The sequence below is a fragment of the Fibroporia radiculosa genome, assembly GCF_000313525.1.
Source record: "Fibroporia radiculosa TFFH 294 genomic supercontigs, scaffold1147, whole genome shotgun sequence".
NCBI lineage: Eukaryota > Fungi > Basidiomycota > Agaricomycetes > Polyporales > Fibroporiaceae > Fibroporia > Fibroporia radiculosa.
In genome coordinates this window covers 1-21,520 of record NW_012133268.1, presented here as the reverse complement: position 1 = coordinate 21,520, position 21,520 = coordinate 1, and the positions used below count along the sequence as shown (strand labels likewise).

The window sequence follows — 21,520 nt, the reverse complement described above, 5'->3', positions numbered from 1 at the left end:
TCGCAAAAGCACTATGAGGGAAGAAAAGAGACAGAACTCGTGCGAGAAACAGTGTGGCGGTAAACAAGCGGTGAAAGCGGAAAGGCAGCTGCTTCCAAGTTTTCTGTGCGAAAAAGACAAGCCGATGCCGCCACCTCCAAGCCGCGCTGAATCCCTCACACTACTCCAGTGCTCTCCAACATTACATGCTCAAACGACATTTGAATTCAAATTCAACTATTTGTACCCACTCGCATCTAATCATTTTCTCCTCTTCAAGTCATCGCTTGGTCTGTGGTTATCGAATACTTTCAGAGCCCCACTTCGCCTCAACGACCTGGGGATGATTTTCCAAGCGCGACCTATTTAGACAAGCTTGCAGAATGAAGGATTCTGCTCAAGCCATTGTATTTATCTCAACATGTTACGGGGTTCTCAGTGCGGCTGATGGTGAGGTAAACTTCACCAACAAAAGTGTTGATACAGTGGCATGTCGGGAAGAAGGGTGAGTTGTTATCTGTGTATATCACGATAGCTAGTGCCATTATAAAAATGACCATGTCTGCAGTTCTTCTATTCGAAGGCTACCTATCGAGTTTACTAAGGGTCGCCATGTTCATGTTTCTCATTGAGCGCGGGTCGCCAGCAATATGACTATTATTACAGGGCCACTATTGCGCAGCTGTAGCACGCCAAGCCGTCCCCTATTCCCGCCTTAGGCACCGAGCACCCGATGCCAAGAAATCCGCCAGTAGGCTTTACGCATTGCATCCAGTCAAACACTCCTCCATGGAGGAGTATGATTTACTCAGATATTACATGAAGCGATCCTCGGTGAGACTCTACTAGAGAGCTTCTGCTTGCGCAATGGCCCTACAACCATAATTGAACCCCGAACATGGCCAAGGGGGAGTGGGAGCGGTATGGCTCCCGACTTGAACACGAGTATGTGACAATGCCCCTGTCGAATTCGGGCTTCCCGACGCCCTCGTGGATATATATTAGCGAGCCAGTGTGCCTCTCCTAACTCAACGCTCGGCCGCATCAACAGGAAAAATGACTGCTTCTGAAGAGCTGGATGCTTTATTCCCTCTGCCTACCCGGCGACAGGATTCATTTTGTCCGGACTGGCTTCCCGGTGTTACATCCGAAAGCAAACTCGCTGTCTCCAGAGTTCTGAAGGCCAATCACGAACAACGACATGCATTTATCAATGAGTACGGATTCCATAAGTACGTCCATGTCATCTAGAACACTGCAAGGTTCTTAAGGCGAACTTCAAGCCACACATCTCACCACCTACTGGCTGTGTTCGCTCTGGGTGCTCCTCCTCCCATATTCGATGCAATATTTGGAGACCATAAGAGCCGCACTCTTCCGACGTTAGAGTCTCCTGGTGTGATTGACGAAGATAATTTCTTTGAACATCTCGGAAAGAGAGTGTGAGTTGTCGGATTTTTAATACGCTTAGCCTATGTCAACCGAAGTGGCACAGGTACTACGATGCATATCTCCAACACTTCCATAAAGTAGTTTTAGAAAAGGGTGCAAGTGCCGCTATGGAAGAATACTTATTCTCCCCTGCGGCCAACTTCTCCGAGACGCAATCTGACAGCCAGAGGCAAATGCTCACGCGCACATTTTCGATGCTGTTCCACCCGATGATTTATCTTGGATATGGGCTCGAATTTGGCATCCCTGGACTTGTTGCCGAAGGTGAGGAAGGGTCTTCTGCTGCTCCGTAAACTGAATATTGATGATGATGTCTTACTTTGTATGCAGGCCTTGCGCAGATCGCCACCCATCCGCTTCAAGGGGAGGGTCTGATTACTCGTGAAGAGTTTCGGACGCAGAGTGGGGTTACAACTGGTGCTTCTGGCTTTGTTTCGTCCTTCGCGTCTCTCCTCCTCAACAAGGAGCGTAGCCTCTCGGCCCCTAAGTCGACCAATGTGCATGCCTTGACTATTCTTGCGCGTGTCCTTCGGGATGAGCGTTTCTCTTCAACGTCCATTCGCTTTGCTCCCGTGGGCCATCGATCTGAAATCCTGTCACACTACAGTCAGGTTCTAGCAGAACTTGGCGACGTATTGCGGTCGTATGTAAAGGAGTGGTATATGGACTATGACGACCCCGCACGGGTGGAAAGTAAGGTAGAGGAGCTCTGCTGGACGAACACTCTGCTGTATAGTGTTGGCGGATGGGGTGGGAGGAATGTGAAGGCTGGCAAGACTTTCACTGCTGACTTCTTTTTGTGAGTCTGCAAACACTGTTAATCCATGCTCATATATATTGAATATTCTTCAGGATGCACATGGTCACATCGAGCATCTTTGTCTCGTCCACTGTCACGTACCTGTCTCCTTCATCTATTGTCCAATTCCTCCGAGCATATTTTATATCTTCCATCGCTTGGTGGGTCGCACGAGGCCGCCCGCTGCTTCCTATCCGAGAATTCTACGCCGCCGTTACCGCCACACCCGTGCCATACGGCACTGTCAATGTCAAGCCCACGCATGGAACATTGTCCACCGAGGTCGCTCCATCTAACCCATGGCTGCCGATTCTCCAAACGACAATTGTACATCAGGACGATCATATTGGCAAGCTGCAGAGAGCATTGGCTCACTTCGCGACAAAGTACGGCGACCGGCCTAAGGGTCATCTTTCTGTTCTCGCCGACGTTGATGATGTTAGTCTGGATGGTGTGGAGGTCCTTGACGGTACCTTATTCATAAGGGCTGCTGGACTCACGGCGAATGAGCTTGGGTGGATGAAAGAGGGGCAAGCGCGCGGAGAATGGTCCATCGACGCGTTTTATTGATGCGACTCTCTATAGCAATATCATGAAGCTTGAATGCGATCTGAATGCGAAACTAGCAGCATGTATACTAGTTCTTAACCAACTGTTTACTCGTATCGTTTCCTCTCCGAAATCATCGAGTCTCAGGATTTGGATTGACAGCCATGAATAGAGATGTGGGAATAAAGAGGATCTGGCCAACCTTCCGTGCATGAATCAAGCATTAATGCTCTGAATCCAGTGGCAAAATATGGACATTCAGAGGATTGAACTCTGGTCCTCACGCAGTAGTATCCCTGACCTTCAGGTTGCGAAGCGTGCGCGCTACCACTGTGCCAAATGCCCCATAACGAACACTCAGAAGCATAAGTCGGATTGATCCCATTGTCGTAGTCAGTGAATGTTCGAACCTCCGAAGCTGAAAGTACACCGACTCGAAGTTGCCCGCAAAGCTTACACTCAAGCCGCTTTTTGTTTTTGTTTTGCCAGTGATCACGGATGATTAATGCTTCGTCATTGAGACACAAAAATTATTAGGCCGTGAACCTCTTTAATTCCATCCCAATTGGCGGCGATTCAGAGGATCATGTTGACGGTCTGTGCCGGGAACGACGATCATCGAATTTCAATGAAGTGAGTCATCGTACGTCCCGGCGGAGCCACGGAACTAAAACTCGATGTTCGGTTATGTCAAAGTTATGTTCTCCCCGTCTTATCTTGTGAATGGTCAAATCGCTGAGAAAGCCCCAAGAGTTCGGTATATCATTTTCATCCTGACAGTGAGTACAAACCCGTATGGAAATTTTGATTCGGAAATGGCCACATTGAACCACATTTTTGACAGTGAGACGTTTGTTCTTGGTAGTAGCACACCTCGACCGTATTTCAATCATGCGCCGGTGTATCGCTATATGGACGCCAAAAGAGATACACATAAAACTTGGCTCGTCTGAGGTGTGTATCCTCTCATTCTGTCAGGAAACCATCCGACTGATTTGCCACTAAGTCGCCACAAACATGCTCCCCATTATTTTATCCATCATCACCGTCGCGATCTCCGTTTGCTATGCGGAGAACATGAACAACCGCCAAAGCGCAGACCCATGTGCCGGTGTCATAGGACCCGGCCTTCCTACATCACCTTACAACTTCACCCTCTCCGCGGTGAATCGAACATCTCCAGTTGCAAATTTTACTGGAGAGCCCCTCGTCCTAGCCCCATTTATCGCCAATTCCAATGAGAGCGTCGTCGAAGCTAGTCCGGCAGTCCTTGCAGTGAGCGTTTATGTCATTGATATATAACAAGTCATATTAATAATCTATTCAGACGTTCAAATCGTTCTCTGATTATGTGTTCCCCGGGCCTTCTATGTCTCTCGAAGATGGTGGACTATATCCTATTTCAAACAAGACTTCCACGACGGCTTCTAGCCAAAACGTTACGGAAGGTGGAGAGCTCAATTTCATTGTTACATTCCCTATTGGGCCTCCTCTTCAGGCCAGAGAGATTTATTGTCTCCAAGTACGTGAAATGGATCCTGGCGTGTGGATCGTGTTGTTAACCAGTCACCACTAGCCATCCCTAGACTCTTCAGCCAGCGGTAGTGGAGTAGCACCGCCATACCCACTCTTAGCTGTGTATGGTGATGTCGGCAATTTCTCATTGTGTACGGCGACGTCGGCCGAGGCGACTAACAACGTTATCTACAAACCCGTGGCAAATAGCTCAACTTATTATTACGACACATGTTATCCAGTTTTCTTGCAGGTCCTCTACAATACCGGCTGACAATAGGTGGGGACGGGGCAATTATAATTGTCGAGCGTAGGCGCTGTCTAGCTGCATATTTCATACACGAGAAATTTATTGTAGAGAAGATAGTGTCATGGAAATCCCTCTACGTGTGCTCCTCAATGTCATTGTTCAGTACGTCGCAGATTTGCGGTGATTATTTACTATGACAGCTTGCACTATAGAGCGCCCTTAGTATCTCCAACATGTCTCAAGGCAAGACGTGCGTTCTAGCGCGAATAAGTTCCATGTGCATCGATTCAAGCTCGCAAAGGGAAAGGGGTAGATCCGAGCCGTATGAATAAATGTAAAATCGCGTTATATTTGTTCTACCAGGGCCTTCGCTAGTAACGGGAAGACGATGTCTCTCAGACATGGACACACTTACGGTGGTAGCAAGGCGGACAGAAGACGTTAGAAGCACCGGTGAGTGGTGATCATAAATGTATGAATAAGCCCCGTTTCATGCTGGCACCTACTGTCATTACTGAAAACAGCATCCGAACCAATAGAGTTCTTGATGTGCAATATAAAGAATATTGTCGAATTGGGATATTTGTCCACTATTATCTTAAGTAGAATCGGCATCGTTCAATTTGTTGAAACCGACAGGCGAGAGGCAAGACATTGCAACAAAAACTTCAGAAACTTAGTAGATAGTGATCAGAAGCCAATGCGTGGGTATCCAGTTATCGTACTCACCTAATGACGCCTGCAAGACTCTACATCTTACCCGTAGTAAACACGCCAAGGTGTTGTCACGTACAATTAATCCTACAAATATCCCCAAACGGACAAGAAACGCTATCTACACGTCATACATATCTTGAACCAAGCGAAGCCTGATTGTTGTATGCCAATACAATGCTGTCGGCAGTGATACGGAAGTGGCCCGCGATCGAATCAGGCGGAACTACGGTAGTAATGTCACGAGAACAGTAGTCTCATCACGTACCTGGTTTCATACTGACGGTAAAATTGCAAGCATGGTTCCAGAGCCTTTCCTTACCCATGTCACTGAATACCATCTGACCTCCGATGTCCAGGAGATCCTGCAACATGTTCAAGTTCTACAAGTTGTCGTAATCTGCGATGTATGCGGAGTCTCGTATGAAGTGAACAAGTGAATGAGAGATGAGTGCAAACATAAATTTCCGACATCACATAAGCTTGAGAGAACCTACCGCGCTCGAAAAGAAAGGGATCGTTCTGTCTCCATGTTCCACATTATGCTCTCTCTCATGCTTCTCTCTCTGGATGGCTCATCGACCTTCGCAACCGTAACTCTGGAGGCTCGTCAGACCGTAAGCCCATGCGCAGGGCTTGGAAATAATACATGGAGCATCACACCGTATAACTTCACACTTGCTGCCTACAACATAACATTACCGAACGCAAATGTTTCCGGCGTACCTTTGATCTACGCCCCAGTTCAAGGATTTACGCCAACTGTAGCAATAGCGGTGAGTATCGGTCGATAATTATTAGTGAAGACTTACCCAGCCTGTTTTGTTTAGACATCCGATTCTTTTCTCGCTGAGTCAGGATTGCAGCTGAACTATCTATACAACAACACGCTCAACCCACGCGAATCGAACGGATCTAGTATTGCTGTATCCGGAAACCCTGTCGCACAAGGCATGTCGCTACAATTCCTACTAGAATCACATGGGAACACCTCTTCGTCTGCACAAATATACTGCGTCAAGGTGAATCACAAAAATTACGAAATAAATCCCAACTCACGTTCTATTCCAGGATGCCGAGCCAAACGATGGGTATCCTTACCCCATCCTAGCTGTGAACGGAGACGCTGACAACTTCTCGCTTTGCTTGGGACTCTTTCCGCTGGCTACTGATGTCAGCTACGTCATCTATAGACCTATCCAGAACACATCCGGTTATATTTACGATAGTTGCTATTCAGTGCGTTTGAATGTGCTATGGGAGTAAATTTATGCCAGTAGAAATTACGAACCAAGCCGAGTTTGCTTCGCCATACGGAACAGTTTAGCGTTATAAGCCTTCGTCTTATGACTCTTGGTACTGTTCGCAGAACACATTTGTACTCCATAGCTCACCATGCAGTATTTGGTCCAGAATTGAGAAAAACAGAGGCATTCAGATGTAGATGCTTTCCAAAGGAGATGTGTTTGTCTTGATCAACTCACGAGAAAGGTCTGACGAGTCAAGACAATGTATCATGATAAAACGACACCTTCAAGAGCACAACGAAGATGTCGCTGATCCCGGTGGTGGTGTAGTGGTGGCTGCTACTTGATGGTCCTTAGGGCATTAAAAGCGTAGTGAGAATGCAACGGTGTCATTTGGCTCTCGGTTAACTGCACTAGCGAGGCAGTCCATACTGCAGGGGTAGACCACAGAGCACAGCGATCAGACGCATGGCATTTGGGACTGGTAGAATCGCTCATCTGGTAGTGTATCCACATGATTCCCTACGTCTGGAGGATGTAGCATGTAACACTGTCATTGGAGATTCAATATGATGTCATCTCATAACCGAACAGAATAACAAAATTTACGTTACCGTATACTGTTTTGAACGAAGTCAAACATGATCTCAACGTTGCATATTCTTACTGCCTGAACGTTTGAACTATGAGCATCATGCTATAGTAAGTCCCCACAGAACGGTGGTAATTGATACCCATCGCGTGAACAGGAGCTTCCTCGCATCGATATCCAGAAGCTTTCGTGATAAATTGCTACTTGCAAGCCATTCAGCTATCAAACCGAAAATTAGATGAGACTTTGAGAAAGGCACGAAATGTGAGTGCGCACGATGCCAAGCTGGGCAGCGGATATCCTATCTCACCCTGAATGGAGATGTTGACAATTTCTCGCTTTGTTTGGGAGCCTTCCCGCTGTTGACCGACGGTGACTACGTCATCTACAAGCTTTCCCCTATGCCTCTCGCCACGTCTACGATGACCGCTATCCGGTGCACTTGGATGTGTTGTGGGAGTTACTTGAGAGTTACAAAAAAATTATGATACGACGAGGGATTAACAGAATCAAGAGTGTTGCAGGATATAGTACGGAGAAGCAGCACAATGTTTCTCATGCGCAACGATTGAATGGTCTGATGATTTGAAGCACGATGCGACGGGCTCGAGCAGAGACCGACTGCAAAATGAGGACGAAGACAGAGATTAAGACTCAAGCTGAACAGAAACTATCGATACCAGCTGAGCGCAGCAGCAACAGGCAAGGAGACCTTGCAGCGCCCATATCAAACATCGTCGTCGTACGAGAGCCTCTCATGGTCTGATTCAATGGCTGCATAACCATGACATCCCGTGTAGTCCACTAGTATGCACAACACGAGGTCCAGATGCAGTTGCGGGACCTGGTCCGCATGGTCCACACCTTTGATTCGTAGTGGTCAGACATGCATAACGATCTATACCATCCGCTCACCTGTTATCGCGACAAGGGTTGTGATCACCACTACAATGCAGCGTTTACATGGCGTAAGAACGTACGAAACACGCTGTTATTGAACATAGCAAAAAAGGTGAGTGCGATCCCAGTAGTTCCGAGATTCGGATGCGGCAGAAAGAACGAGAAGTGTCCTCTGATAGGGTTTCAGTGCCTGGGTCGACCGAGAAGTTATCAAACTTGATATGGACGATTTTGTATAGCAGCTTCGCAGCATTTGGCCACGACCGCAAGTCATGATAAGTGAGTGAAGCTAGTGAAGATTTTATTCCGTGCGCGCATCCTGGTCTCGTTCCGGGTTGTAACGAGACCAGGCGGCGAGAAAGGACTCGATTTGAGCAGGGCCGTCCCAGACCACGTGTCGAGACTCCCAGGCGAAGCTTACTTAATCGGCTAGCGATCGTACCACACTCACTCTCGCAGGTATATTTTCAGCCGACCAAGCGATGCCATTTCTCTCATCCTGTTGCGTCTTCCCTCTCACCCGCACCGTGTGGTGTCTCCGCTTGGTTTTACCTCGCCGCTATGAATTCAACAGCTCCTGTTTACGAGTCAGCTGGCGTGTTGTATGCTGACACCGACTTCACCCAGTTGAACTGGCTGGAGACACAATGGGCCGCGTGGTACCTGTGGATAGGCAACCCAGTCATCGCGACGGGTCTCATGAGCTTCCTCCTTCATGAAGTAGGTGCATTTCTCTTTAGAGAACGAGTCGAGTGCTAATGCGTTGGCATGTAGATCGTGTACTTCGGTCGCTGTGTCCCATGGATCATTATAGATGCCATCCCATACTTTCGGAAGTGGAAGCTGCAGGCGGGCAAGGTCCCATCCCCTCAAGAGCAGTGGGAATGTACGAAACAAGTGCTGTATTCACACTTTACGATTGAATTGCCTCTGGTTAGTGATGATGTTCTGCTTTTTTGCTGAACGAGGCGATGACGCAAACCAAAGATTTGGTTCTTCCACCCTATGGCTGAGATGTTTGGCATGTCAACTTGGCAAGTTCCTCTGCCGGCGCTAAAGATTATGGTACCCCAAGTCGCGTTCTTCTTCGTCTTCGAGGACATGTTCCATTACTTTGGTTGGTCTCATACTCCATTGTATGGCATCAGTGCTGACACTGCACATGCTTATAGCTCACCAAGCACTTCACTGGGGCCCTCTGTACAAGCACATTCATAAGATCCACCACAAGTACTCTGCACCGTTCGGTCTCGCAGCTGAATACGCTCACCCCGCTGAAGTTGCCATCCTCGGTACCGGTACCCTTGCTGGACCTCTGTTGTACTGCTTCTTCCGCGGCGATCTTCACATTTTCACGATGTACGTCTGGATCACGCTCCGCCTCTTCCAGGCTGTCGATGCCCACAGCGGCTATGGTATGTCAGATTGCTTTTGCCTGTTATAACTACCTGATCATGCGCTGTGCAGACTTTCCTTGGTCATTGCAGCACATTCTTCCTTTCTGGTCCGGTGCTGAGCATCACGACTTCCATCACATGGCGTTCGTGAACAATTTTTCGACCTCATTCAGATGGTGCGATCGTCTGTTCGGTACAGATGATAAGTATCGCCAGTACTGTTTGCGCCGGGCGGCCATGAAGAAGGCCAGTGCAAATCAAAAGGATTTCATTGCCTTGGAGAAGAAGATGCTTGCCGAGATCGAGGCGGAGGGTGTCCAGGCTGAGGCCGTAGCTGAGTCGTATCGCTATGGTACAAAAGAGAAGACCACATAGATGTCTCATGGATAATGTTTCGCATACCTTACTATATCAGATGACAGCGTATATAATACTAGAAGATATATCCGGAACGCTCATAAAATATACCTTCATGTTGGATGTTATGTTTTTTTGTTGAGTGGTATCGATAATGGTGACAAAGGGCCTCAACCGAAACTTCGAGGTCCATTGCTTGATCGAGGTGGCAAGGCTTACACAGAGTTCACCAGCGGGTTGCTTCGGCGACGGTCTTCAAGTTGTTCGGCTTCCTTTCGAGTCTGAGGGAAAGTACTAGTGATTGTTGCAAACCTGTATGAATCGCAGAGACTAGCGGCTCTCGCCAATTTACCAGGTAGATAGTACAATCTCTAAATTATACAAAATATTCACATTTTTGTCGAAAGGGAGCATTTTCTTGTGACTCAACAGTATATGATACTAGCTGCTTCACAAAAATTAGGGTATTTAATTTCGATTTAAGTTAGAGACCTGCCAAAGGACGTCTGAGCGAAAGTGGGCGAGAGGCAGTGTATTGTCTCCAATCGTCTTCGATCTGACTAACTTCGGTATGCCTTCCGGGATCAAAGACTCCTGGCAGCTCTTATTGATGATATCGTAGTCATTGTAGTCGAAACATTATTGAATACCAAGATCCTATCCATGTACAGTATGTGCTGCATGCTTGTCATTTGGCCTATCCTGGGCGGTTAGCTGAGACAGGACACAAGAATTGGCCTGAATGATCCCTACATACCGATCACCACCGGAAATGGGAAAGAGGGAGTGCCTGCTTGAGATTTCTCCGATAGAACATACTTCGGGCTCGCGCATAGTGGAATTTGAACAATCTCACTTCAAAGAAGGTTACCAGTGAACGCATGCTGCGACGCATGAGGTGAGTCTGGCATATGTGAAGAGGTGAGATACTTCTCCATCGTTTCAATGCAAGGGCTTAGAGAGGACAATGGATAGGTAGCCTGGGACGCCATCGAATATCATCCTCAGCACGTCCACTAGGCTTGCGTTCAATCAACTTTGATGGTGGTCCCTTGCATTGTCCTCTCATCGATACCGCCACTCCGGATGGAAGTGGATATCGTTGTCCGGTGTGTAAGAACCTCTTCAACCTCGCACGTAGCCGCTCTGCAAAGGTATAAAGTCTAGCTCAATGGTGTACGTCTACCCGCCTCATCAATGCCCCGAGACCTTTGATAACCTGTCTACTCGAGTCATTGGCCCAGATCTCAGCGTGATCAAGACATAAATGCCTCACCGCTCTATACATGATCGACAATCGTCTACACACACTACTACCTACTGGTTCAAAAATCATACAGTAAGCTCTCATATTGCCTGATTACTTTCCTTCCGCTATTTTGACGTCTCTTTGTTCGCTCATCTGACAGCATGCAATGCCTATGGTCCAGGAACAGTTGGTTCAAGACAATATTTATGAGGCACTCCTGCATGGACATGACGTGAGTTGCGCGTTCTCTTTCTTTCGCGCAATCATAAGGGTGTTCTCTCGGCCACAATGGCAACCGGAGATTTTTTCTGCCTCCGCATTCTGACATAACCTGCCACACCATGCTAAGCCACAGCCATGACCTATTTATTTCAAGTTTAGCCACACTGGCGTTTTGCTTTGATTTACTCATACCACCATCTTGACCACCGTCGTACCCCACCACTTTCCACTGAAATACTTACACATGTCTGCCACCGACAGGAACACTAAGCCAAGGGATGCAGTATCCCGACGCCGTAGTCCTTGGGCTGAAACGGTGCTTTGGGAATCCGTCCCAGTGTCCGCCAGAGCGCAAACATCTGCGCCCAGTCACCTCGTGCCCCTCCCGAGACCGGTTCCATTCATAAGACCGGTCATTATACGTACAGAGGACGCTCCAGCGACGAAGAACAGGACACGAGGCTCCAAGAAGAAGCGGGTTTACATGGAAGATGTGTCGACGGCCAATAATGAGGCATCGACCTCATCTGTTTTACTTGGTCTCTCTGGGAAGAAGCGAAGCATAGAGGGCAACTTCCCAACTTCGCGCATAAAACGGAGACGCGTGGAAGCATCGAGCGCAAAGAGGGCCGAACAATCAAATACCACCCCTGCCACTGTCTCTCCGCCGACACTACTGGGGCAGATGAACTCGAGGGGCGGTTTGACCAGAAGCAACGTAGAAGTGCTTGGGTTATGCCTTCCAAGTGAGTGTGACATGCATTGTTCTCACATTGCAAACCTTATGTTTCTTTGTTTCTACAGGTTCCAAAATGGATCCGCTCAGTCGACTGATCGAACCTAAGCGTCGACATTGCTTTGGGTGGCATAGATGCGGCATCGCTCAACTCCACAATCAAATGATTCTGCCGGTCTCCTCAGGGTTATTGGCAAATTTCGCAAAATACAGGCAGTATACTCGCTCAGTGATTGTGATTCGCATTATCACGGTTGACGCTTTAAATCAATTGCGTGGGCTGTAAAAATTGCAAGCCAATAGAGAATGTTGATATCTGGGGTGAAATATTCTACAAGACAATACTTACTATTTCACTGGTAGGATGAAGATTGCAATCTGAAAGATTTCTGACCCGGCAATGAGTGAGGAGAATGAGGGAGGCAGCGACGAGCTCGAGGACACATGCTTGAGTCAATCACAGCTAAGCGTGTACAACACAGTGCACGAGTCGCCATCTGGGCAGTATAATTATCACCGGAGTGCATATAAGTCATACTGGAGACGTACTGAGGCAAGTCATTGTGTACAGCTAAGCAAGTAGCGCAGTCTTCGAACTCGATGAGAAACAACCGCATCAAACTAGATAACGTTTAGTCCCGAATATATACAAAATCTACGTGCATGCAGAACAGAACCACTGTCCCTCTCGTTCAATCCACAACTGCCCACCCGGTAACACGATGGTTTTCAGAGTCGGGCAAAATTTATGCCATGCGGAAGCAATTCCATGGTCATCACCAATTGGAGCATCCGACTCGCTGACGATGACTGTGATATAGCGCAGGCCAGAAAATTTCGATAACACGCTCCCGGAACGCAACAAAGTTTGCTGAATTCGACTGCGGTCAGCTACAGCAGGTCAATGCAAAGGCTAGACTCACGACGCTGTAAGGCGCCAGAAGAATGACGACATGAAGTGCTTCTAGTCCTGGAAGTCGCGAGGCAACTTCACTTAACAATCTCTCGGGAGTGAAGTCGTCGAAAGCCATGATCGTAAGTCGTTTGGGTGGACGCTGACATAGCAGAAGCGTGTCTAGAGGGGCAAGCTCGCTCTCCGGAAACAACGTTAACGAAATGCTTTCAAGTGGCCTGCCCCTGATGACTTCAGACAGGATGGACTGCCCAGCATGAACAGACCGGAGGCAATTGAGGCGTGGCAACGCAGCAGGTAGGAGTACAAACGGTGAGTTGGTGTGGAATCCTCGCAGGCATAACTCGTGTATAAGTGGCTGCGTCTCGAGGAATCTTGCAAGACCAGAATCGCAGCGAGTGGAAATCGAGAGCGTGCGCAAGGAGAAGCTGGTGTGCCTATATAGCCAGGATAAATCAAGCTGATTGTCGTGTGGCGAGAACTCAATATGAAGATGTCGCAGCAACGTGAGCTGCTTCAACGCACGATGCAGCAGTTGAAAGAGATTCCAAATGATGTGATGTTCAGACCAATCGATGGTCAAGGAGTACACGAATGCCGCCTTCGCTGCGTCCGAGGTGATAGTCCGTAGAAAGCGAACGCAACGTACGATTGGCATGGAAGGTATATGTTGATATAGAACACGAACTCCAGCCTGGTAAAGGCGAGTGCACGATCGTATTGCGGTGAGGATATCCCCCTGAGGTAAATTATGGAGAATAATTTCGAGGACCTCCACAGGGAGCACAGTTTCAATGTGAAAGGCAGACATGTATATCAGAGAGCAAAGAAAGTAGAAAATCCAGATCAAGCCAGATGGATGTAGATGTGGATGCTTGTATCTGAGTAGGACAGACCACACAGAGTAACAAGACGCGGCCACTGTCTTGGTGATGAAGCTGTAAGCAGAGACGGCGCGGCCCGCCGATCAAGCCCGTAGTCGGGTTAGGGTTTATGGTTACCAACTTGAATTGAGCTTAAAGTTTTATTTTCGCAAATCTAATTGGTGTGGGGCCGACGCGCTACAAGTTCTCAAACCTACCGCGCCCGGTAGGATCATCCGAAATGGAATTTATTACTGGAGAGGTACAGTCTCTGCTTGACCGTAAGGGCGACCAGTGTGACATGATTCGTACCGCGCCCGGTACGACGCCTTCCGTTTTTGGAGGCTCCCGCCGAGCTGATTTGGAGGCTGACGGAACTCAGGGGGTCGACAAAACAGAGTGATATACCTGGCGGGTAGAGGAAATAGGAGTGCGCACACTCCTTCTTGCACCTCAAGGATCCCGCCAGGTATGTTTTTTAATTCGAGCTCGGAGAGCGCACTCTCTTTCGTGGCTAACAAACGGATCACGCCAGATCCCTTTTTCGCATACCCACCATCCCTCCCTATCCATATAGCATTTTGTCTTGTATTGTCCGCGGTCTTTCGAACCGAAAAAATGTATTTTTAGGGCGTTTCCGGTGGGCCAAAAGCCACCGGGACGCTGCGTCGCGCTAAAAGGTGGTTGTGAGAATCCTCGCTTGGACAACAGTCCGAACCGTTGCCAATTAGACTACAGTTGATATGATCATATTTACATAATGCATTGAGTGAGACTTTATAACGCATAGCTTTTTATGGATAATTATAATGTGATCGGGCCTGGAATTACTTCATAAGGCGATGTAGTACGAGATTTTTATATGCATTATGAGCCCATCAACTGGATATTGGTCCGGGCTACTTACTCCTAGCGACATACCGAATCATTCTCTTCCTTGCCCTTTTGACCTTGTTGAGCATATTAGTTCTCTGCATTGAGGACAATAGCTCATCTCTAGAAATATGCCGCCCTGATCCTGGCTAATAATTCGGTGTGATGGTTAAGACCGTCACACGGCCATTCTAGATACTATGAGTCAGGACAATTTAGACACGAAGACATTGATTACTACTTACCATCGACGTTCCGGTTGTACGCTGTTTGCGGTTTCGTCTTAGGTAGTTGCACATCATGTCGCGGATCGTTATCGTTTCGAGTCTCGGTTGTTCCTGCATACTAAGTCTCGCTCATTTGGCTCTTGTACCCTGGTGGAATCAACGCCAGTAGCTGGCACTCTTGTTCGCGAATCCTCTGTCCTCTCGTTCGCCCTCTCGACGCCTAGCGTTCCGGTTGCTCAACCTCGTTGCCCGGTCGTGCCTGTTACATTCGGCCTGACTCTCGTTAATCTAGGCCATCACTGACGCACACTGCACTGACAGGTACGTCGCGACGTCGCAATAAGCTCCAGAGGTTATATAATACAAGTAATACAAGTTACCAACTTTCGTTGTGCAGTCCCCTCGCCCTCTTGTTGCTTCAAGTTTGAAGGCAACATGGACTCCAAGCACGGCCACGAGTCACTTCCTATAACTACCTTCCAGCGTGCTCGGCAGCGGACGTGGTGGACTCGTGTTCCTACAGGCCTGTTATGTCTATCAGCCGCAGCTTATTCTGCGCATACCCTCTATTCGACGCAGAAAGCATCTGTGGTTACCGTGCACGCGCTCTCTGAGTCATTGATAGGCCCTGCTTTCGATTGGAACAGCGTGCGTATGAGGAGTCCTACCCTGGCCGATTGACGTTCAAACTGACGTTACTTTATTCCCCAGATTAAGCCCTCAACAGAGATTGAGTGGACGCCGTGCTTCGCCGAATACCAGTGTGCCCGGCTGATCCTGCCTCTGGACTATCTCTCCCCACCCGGCGTCGGGCCAAATGTGACCATCGCACTACAGATGTTTCCTGCCACCGACAAGGAGAGCTACAAAGGGACGATTTTAATCAACCCCGGTGGCCCTGGTGTATCAGGCACGAACTTCGTGATGCGTCAAGGACGGAACATCTCGTACATCTCGGGCGGGTCTTTTGACGTGCTGGGATTCGATCCTCGCGGCACAGGCGCCAGCACGCCGCTTGCGTCGTGCTTCAACTCGGAGTCGGCAAAAGGGATATGGAACCTTCAGGCAGGAGATAGACTCCTCAACCTGAGCGACGGATCGGTAGGATTGACGGTGGCACGGGAAAGAGCTGTTGGGGCTCTATGCAAGAAGGCTTTGGGCGGAAACGGGAGGGAAGATCCGGACGGCACTGCGGAGGAGTGGGGAACAGGGAGGTTCATGAGCACACCAAGTGTTGCAACGGACATGCTGCGGATCACAGAGAAGCTGGGCCAAGAGAAGCTCAAATACTGGGGATTTGTGAGCATCCGCTTAAAGTTATGCTGTGACACCCTCTTATTCTGTCACAGAGCTACGGCTCGGTGCTTGGGCAATATTTCGCGGCCATGTACCCTGATAAGGTCGATAGACTTATCATCGACGGCGTCCTCGATGGCTACGACTACCGCAGCCTATCATGGAACACCAACCTCGTCGACACCGATGCCGTCTGGGAGTCTTTCTTCACGTTTTGCAGCCGCGCCGGTGCAGAAAAGTGTCCACTTTATATGCCCTCAGCCGCCGAAGTCAAGGCTAGGGTGACCGCAATCATGGATGGCCTCGAGGAGGAGCCGCTTGCCGTGCCCTTCGCGGAGGGTGGCCCGCTAGTCGTTACGCGCAAAGCCATCTATAGCGTTGCATTCCAAGCCGCCCATAAGCCCGTAGCCCAGTATGCTGCCCTTGCTGACATGTTGCTTGCGATTGAGCAGGTCGACCAAAGCGCGCTAGCGACTATGTCCTCCAAATTCGGCGGGGGCTTTGAATGCAACTGTGAGAGGGAACCGCCGGAGCTCACTGGGTCGGAGGCGTTCAGAGCAATTGCATGTGGCGATGGTGAGCCTGTTATGTATACACCAAAAGACTACGAAGAGTGGTTTACAGAATTATCTGCGTCATCGTCGCTGGCGGCGCCCATATGGGGCGTTGAGTACCTGCGATGTACTGGTTGGCAAATTCGGCCGAAGTGGCGGTACATGGGCCCGCTGGCGGCCGAGAAGACCTCCCATCCGATACTCATTATCTCACCGACGCACGACACTGTCTGTCCTCTATCCCACGCACGCCAGGTGCATACACGATATGGCGGCTCGGGATTGTTGGTGCAGAGATCCTTTGGGCACTGTTCTTCGTCGGCTCCTTCGCTGTGCACGGCCAAGTATGTACGCGAATACTTCATAAACGGGACGTTACCGGAAGAGGGAACGATTTGTGATGTCGATGAACTGCCTTTCCTAGGGCTTGTCGGTGGGGATGTGGAAAGGATGGCTACCATGCCTGCGGAGGATGAGCGGCTGCTCAACGCTCTTCGTGGACTAGCTGACGGTGCACCGACACTGGGGTACTTTTAGCCGCTCGAATAATTTTTGTCGCGCAAATCAGTCGTTCGCACCGAGTGAGAAAATACAAGCAAGACACATAAGCATGTAAAAAGGCCAAGATGAATGATGAACACACTCATCCGAGATGCTTGATACATCAGATGGTCTCCAGGGCGAGGGGGGCACAATTGATCGTCATTGCCATTTCCTGCCTTCACCTGTCACAAGTTGGAGTAGTGTTGTTGTTACAACGTACGTACCACTCAGGGTGGATATGTGACGCGTGCCTAATTCCGATATAGAATGCTGCATACATTTTTTCACAATTTCTGCGTACAATATTGTTACATGTGTCCAAGAATGATGTATAGAAAATTAAGCATGTCGAGTGAGACAAGGGTCGTGCTGTCGCTGATTCCCCAGACGATTATTTATACAAGCGGAGAAGGATCGTCCTATTAAAAAGATGGTTTTAAAGTAAGGCTCATGATTGAGCGGGGAGACGAACCGTCCGAGTAAATGTCAGCATATGACAAGTCAAGTAACCCTTGGTGAAACCTGCGCCTGCGTATGCGAATTGATACTCCCACTTCCGAAGGAACATTCTGAACTGAATGTCGTCCTTTAACGCGGGGTACGTCCGCGCGATCAGATCTTGGCTCAAGTTGGCTTTCAAGCGGCGACCCCATGTCCGAAGGGTGCGCGGGTAGTCTATATCCAATGAGCGATCGTTGGAATGCTATACTAACGATAGCTGGGTAGACGCACGGGCTCCGTGGTTCTCCACGTGATTGAGAGTAAAGCGACCCTGAGATCCAGCATGGGCGGCATTGATCAGTACAGTCGCGCTTGGCAAGGACGAGCCGGGCCACATGTAGCGCCGCATGAAATCTTCAGCCCTGGGGACCGAGTCTAAACGTGAGAACGTACAGGGACGAGGAAGGGAGGAAAGCGCACTGATAATCACTATACCGCCCTTCCGGGAACGTACTAGAGCAAACCACGGCTGTCGCATTGCGCTTCTTGAGTGCGAAGTCCACAGTCTTGAAATAAGTATTGTACCACTGTCAAATGTCGATTTTCAGCTCAAGCACTAGTACAGGATTGTTACAGTACCTTGGGCCCAACGTGCTCTAGCATTTCAATGCTGATGAATGCATCGAAACTGTTTTCAAATTCCGCGGGGATATCACGGTAGTCACGTAGGTGAACACGAATACGATCCTCCAGGCCTGCCTCCCGGATGCGCTCTTCAGCGAGTGTCTTCTGCTCGATAGACAGCGTGAACGTATCGACTTCACAACCGTAGCTACGCGCAGCCTATAACGGTTAATGAGTAAGACAAAAACTGATACAGTGCGTAAGCGTGCCTCGATAGCGAGTCCACCCCAGCCGGAACCAAACTCGAGAATTCGGTGACCTGGTTTCACTCGCGCCTGCTGTAGCACACGATGGAGTTTGCGTTTTTGGGCTTTCTCTAGGTCGTCGGACGTGGGCCCATGCGTAAGGTCACCATCTACACCGTCTTCCTCACCGCTCCACAACGCACACGAATACATCATTTCCTTGCTCAAGAAGGCCTGGCGAACAAGTTATGTTAGTGCGAATCAAGTGCAATTGTCAACTAGGCTAAACCTGGAAGATATCATTGGATTGGTCGTAACTTGCAATGGCATTCAGTCTAGCCGTAAAGCGACTCTGATTGATGAAGGAGTTTGAAAGGCTGGTGAGCTTGGCAGCTAATCGACCGTAGATTGATGCCACGTTCGAGACTAAGCTTAAATTATCGATAAAGAGCTTAGAGCGATGATTATGCGTCAATGATGCCACGGTGGTTAGTGCCAAAACACTGACCTCAAGAATCCCTGTAATATCACTGACTTCAATCTCTCCAGCCATATATGCTTCGCTGACTATACGAACAGTTCATTAGACAGCATGACGGGCTTGAGAACATCACTTACATCCGAGCCCGCCGGACCTAACGCCGTGGTCAATAACATCATAGAAACGTGCCAAGCTAGTGCTCACATCGCCACTCTCATCCAAAAGTTGTCATCAAGGACGCGCAGTCTGATAGGTTTACAATCGTTGACCACTTGCCCGTAGCAATACACCTCGCCATTCTCTTCGATATCAAGGCGACCAGTGGTGATTGCGCCTTGCACGACATTGAGGACGGAAGACCGAGCAGTAGACGAGATGTACTGCATCATGGGGTTCAGCCTGTGATTTCAATGATAGTGTGATTAGTACCATGGCTTTAACGTGTAGACGCGAAGCAGGATCACCATATCGATTGACCCCCTTTAGCAGGATGGGCATATGAACTTTGTAGCAGAGCGAAGACCATGATAGTTGCAAGAGCACCGGGTGAGGTTGTAAGGCTACTGACATCGGACAAATTCACTTTATAAACACTACGCCTCTGACGTAGTGTTTGTCGTCCGTGGTGTTTGCAATCGATTGTGACATTTCAACATCAGATCGGTATGACGGGAACAAATCTGGTTGCGAAGTAATAGAAGGGATAGTGGTTCTTCGATGAAACTAGTGGACATTAGCGATGGACGAGGTCCCGAATGGAAATGCAGCACGTTCTTCTATGTGAGGGCAGCGAGATTTTGCCGAATGGGGCACCAACAAATAGGCTGCGGACCTCCACAGGCGCGTAACACGTCTGAAAAGGGGGGATTCTACTTGAATATGCAGCTGCACCCTGGAACCAACTCCTCAAAAACGCAGCTTAAAACATCAGGCCCCTGCTCAAAATCTGCCAGTAGACCGTTACTCTGCGTTATTATGTCAAGATCAGCCGCAGAGAAAAGGACTTGAATTCCAAACCCAAACATAGGCTTCTCCCTGCTGAAAGACACCTTAAACTCGCGTTAGCGTACTGGTGATGAAATGTTCTTGGGTCCCGGGCCTATTTTTTGATAGCTTCAATCTCGGCGGCGATATGGAACTGCCGCCAAGGACATGCTCACCAACGAGTCAGGATTTATCGATAAAAGTTATGCCGTTGACGTTGTTCAAGGGCTGACGACCAACTAACAACAGATTACAGCAGCAGCCCGGAGAATCTTGCGAGACTCACGGTGTTACCGTGGCCAATGTCGCGGATCATAGATCAGTCAAATTCAATTCCTTGAAGTTCTTAAATCAAAACTATTTAGCGTGATTATGATACACAAGTACATACCAGGGATAGGAGAGTATCACTGAAAGCTTGATATTCAAGTATCAGCGCTTCACGATCATACTATTTGCACCAGAATTGCACGACGCATAAACGCAACATACGTTTCGACGGTAAGCACCAGAGCGGGATGGTGTACAAACTAGTTGCTTCGAGTCGGATGTTTCCAAAACGATGCTTCTAGCTCTGCATATACAGCATCGAGACCGAAGAAGTTTGATCAAAGCCAATTAGTAAACTGACACTAAGCTTTCCGCGAAAGAGGCAGAACACCATATTCGAATACACGCCACTTGATCTATAATATAAGTGTTTGATGGCGGGTAAAAATCATTCCCGCCACATTTGTTCGGTCCATTTTTGGGACTTGGACTCTTTGAAACTGAGGCGAGACATGAAGGTTACCTGCATGATCAGGGGATATCAAAAGGTGACTTCGTGTAGGTTGTACTTACTTTGGCACCCGAAAAACGTCTTACTCCCCAGCATGGGCATGCAAAACGCAAAGTTAGTCATTATAAGCAGGTGCGATTAGCAACGGCAGTGCATGAACCGCGACGTGCTGACACCCCTCAAGTTACCGTAAGAGCAAACATCTAAAGCCCGGCCCGTTCACCGCCCATGTTCAACGCAGCCAACAAACTCTTGCCCTCTGTATAACACCACCAGCCACAATTCTGATGAGAAGAAAAAAAGAAAAAGAAAAAGAGACGAAGCAGGAAAATAAATATTGAGCATCTTCCCATGTCATATGGGGTTCGGGGCGTCACCGTTGGTGTAGACTGGGCAACTATGTTTTTCTGACTCAGAAAGCTGATTATGTATGGTTACGCCAAACAATTTTTAAGGTTCAGTGGTATAGGTGGTTATTACACCTGTCTCACAGTTGATCACAGGAGGTCTCCGGTTCGAGTCCGGGCTGAATCATTTTTGTCAATTATGTGTAAACGAGAGATCCTTGGTTTGAACCTGGGTTGAATTATGATTTTGAGTGACCCACAAACCTGCTGCAATATGTGTAGTATTTATCATTTAGACCTGAGAACATATATAGGCAATATCATGAGTAAAGCCACTGGGACGCTCTAAAAATACATTTTTTCGGATCGAGAGACCGCTGCAGAGAAATA

At 48.6% G+C, this 21,520-nt stretch overlaps 8 protein-coding genes across 8 annotated transcripts; 6 read left to right on the top strand and 2 right to left on the bottom strand.

Annotated features, from left to right (window-relative positions):
• Positions 1–1,035: 1,035 nt before the first annotated feature.
• FIBRA_02217 (uncharacterized protein) lies at positions 1,036–2,800 on the top strand (the record flags this gene model as incomplete). Its single annotated transcript, XM_012324082.1, has 5 exons — positions 1,036–1,211; positions 1,263–1,421; positions 1,475–1,695; positions 1,762–2,230; positions 2,284–2,800. The coding sequence occupies 5 exons, from the start codon at positions 1,036–1,038 to the stop codon at positions 2,798–2,800; spliced, it is 1,542 nt and encodes a 513-aa protein (XP_012179472.1).
• A 996-nt stretch (positions 2,801–3,796) lies between these two features.
• FIBRA_02216 (uncharacterized protein) lies at positions 3,797–4,568 on the top strand (the record flags this gene model as incomplete). The annotated part of the gene is made up of 3 exons (XM_012324081.1): positions 3,797–4,054; positions 4,107–4,301; positions 4,356–4,568. The coding sequence occupies 3 exons, from the start codon at positions 3,797–3,799 to the stop codon at positions 4,566–4,568; spliced, it is 666 nt and encodes a 221-aa protein (XP_012179471.1).
• A 1,220-nt stretch (positions 4,569–5,788) lies between these two features.
• On the top strand, positions 5,789–6,524 carry FIBRA_02215 (uncharacterized protein; the record flags this gene model as incomplete). Its single annotated transcript, XM_012324080.1, has 3 exons — positions 5,789–6,034; positions 6,089–6,280; positions 6,330–6,524. 3 exons carry the CDS (start codon positions 5,789–5,791, stop codon positions 6,522–6,524), a joined length of 633 nt encoding a protein of 210 aa, XP_012179470.1.
• Positions 6,525–8,558: 2,034 nt separating this feature from the next.
• On the top strand, positions 8,559–9,769 carry FIBRA_02214 (uncharacterized protein; the record flags this gene model as incomplete). Its single annotated transcript, XM_012324079.1, has 5 exons — positions 8,559–8,717; positions 8,772–8,930; positions 8,985–9,114; positions 9,170–9,412; positions 9,465–9,769. The coding sequence occupies 5 exons, from the start codon at positions 8,559–8,561 to the stop codon at positions 9,767–9,769; spliced, it is 996 nt and encodes a 331-aa protein (XP_012179469.1).
• Positions 9,770–11,466: 1,697 nt separating this feature from the next.
• Positions 11,467–12,066, top strand: FIBRA_02213 (uncharacterized protein; the record flags this gene model as incomplete). The annotated part of the gene is made up of 2 exons (XM_012324078.1): positions 11,467–11,954; positions 12,027–12,066. 2 exons carry the CDS (start codon positions 11,467–11,469, stop codon positions 12,064–12,066), a joined length of 528 nt encoding a protein of 175 aa, XP_012179468.1.
• Positions 12,067–12,613: 547 nt separating this feature from the next.
• Positions 12,614–12,989, bottom strand: FIBRA_02212 (uncharacterized protein; the record flags this gene model as incomplete). Its single annotated transcript, XM_012324077.1, has 2 exons — positions 12,614–12,829; positions 12,882–12,989. The coding sequence occupies 2 exons, from the start codon at positions 12,987–12,989 to the stop codon at positions 12,614–12,616; spliced, it is 324 nt and encodes a 107-aa protein (XP_012179467.1).
• Positions 12,990–15,269: 2,280 nt separating this feature from the next.
• Positions 15,270–17,221, top strand: FIBRA_02211 (uncharacterized protein; the record flags this gene model as incomplete). Its single annotated transcript, XM_012324076.1, has 3 exons — positions 15,270–15,482; positions 15,546–16,133; positions 16,184–17,221. 3 exons carry the CDS (start codon positions 15,270–15,272, stop codon positions 17,219–17,221), a joined length of 1,839 nt encoding a protein of 612 aa, XP_012179466.1.
• A 401-nt stretch (positions 17,222–17,622) lies between these two features.
• Positions 17,623–19,516, bottom strand: FIBRA_02210 (uncharacterized protein; the record flags this gene model as incomplete). Its single annotated transcript, XM_012324075.1, has 11 exons — positions 17,623–17,646; positions 17,700–17,902; positions 17,960–18,090; positions 18,149–18,255; positions 18,308–18,511; positions 18,547–18,771; positions 18,827–18,988; positions 19,046–19,104; positions 19,156–19,172; positions 19,223–19,398; positions 19,448–19,516. 11 exons carry the CDS (start codon positions 19,514–19,516, stop codon positions 17,623–17,625), a joined length of 1,377 nt encoding a protein of 458 aa, XP_012179465.1.
• Positions 19,517–21,520: the final 2,004 nt, after the last annotated feature.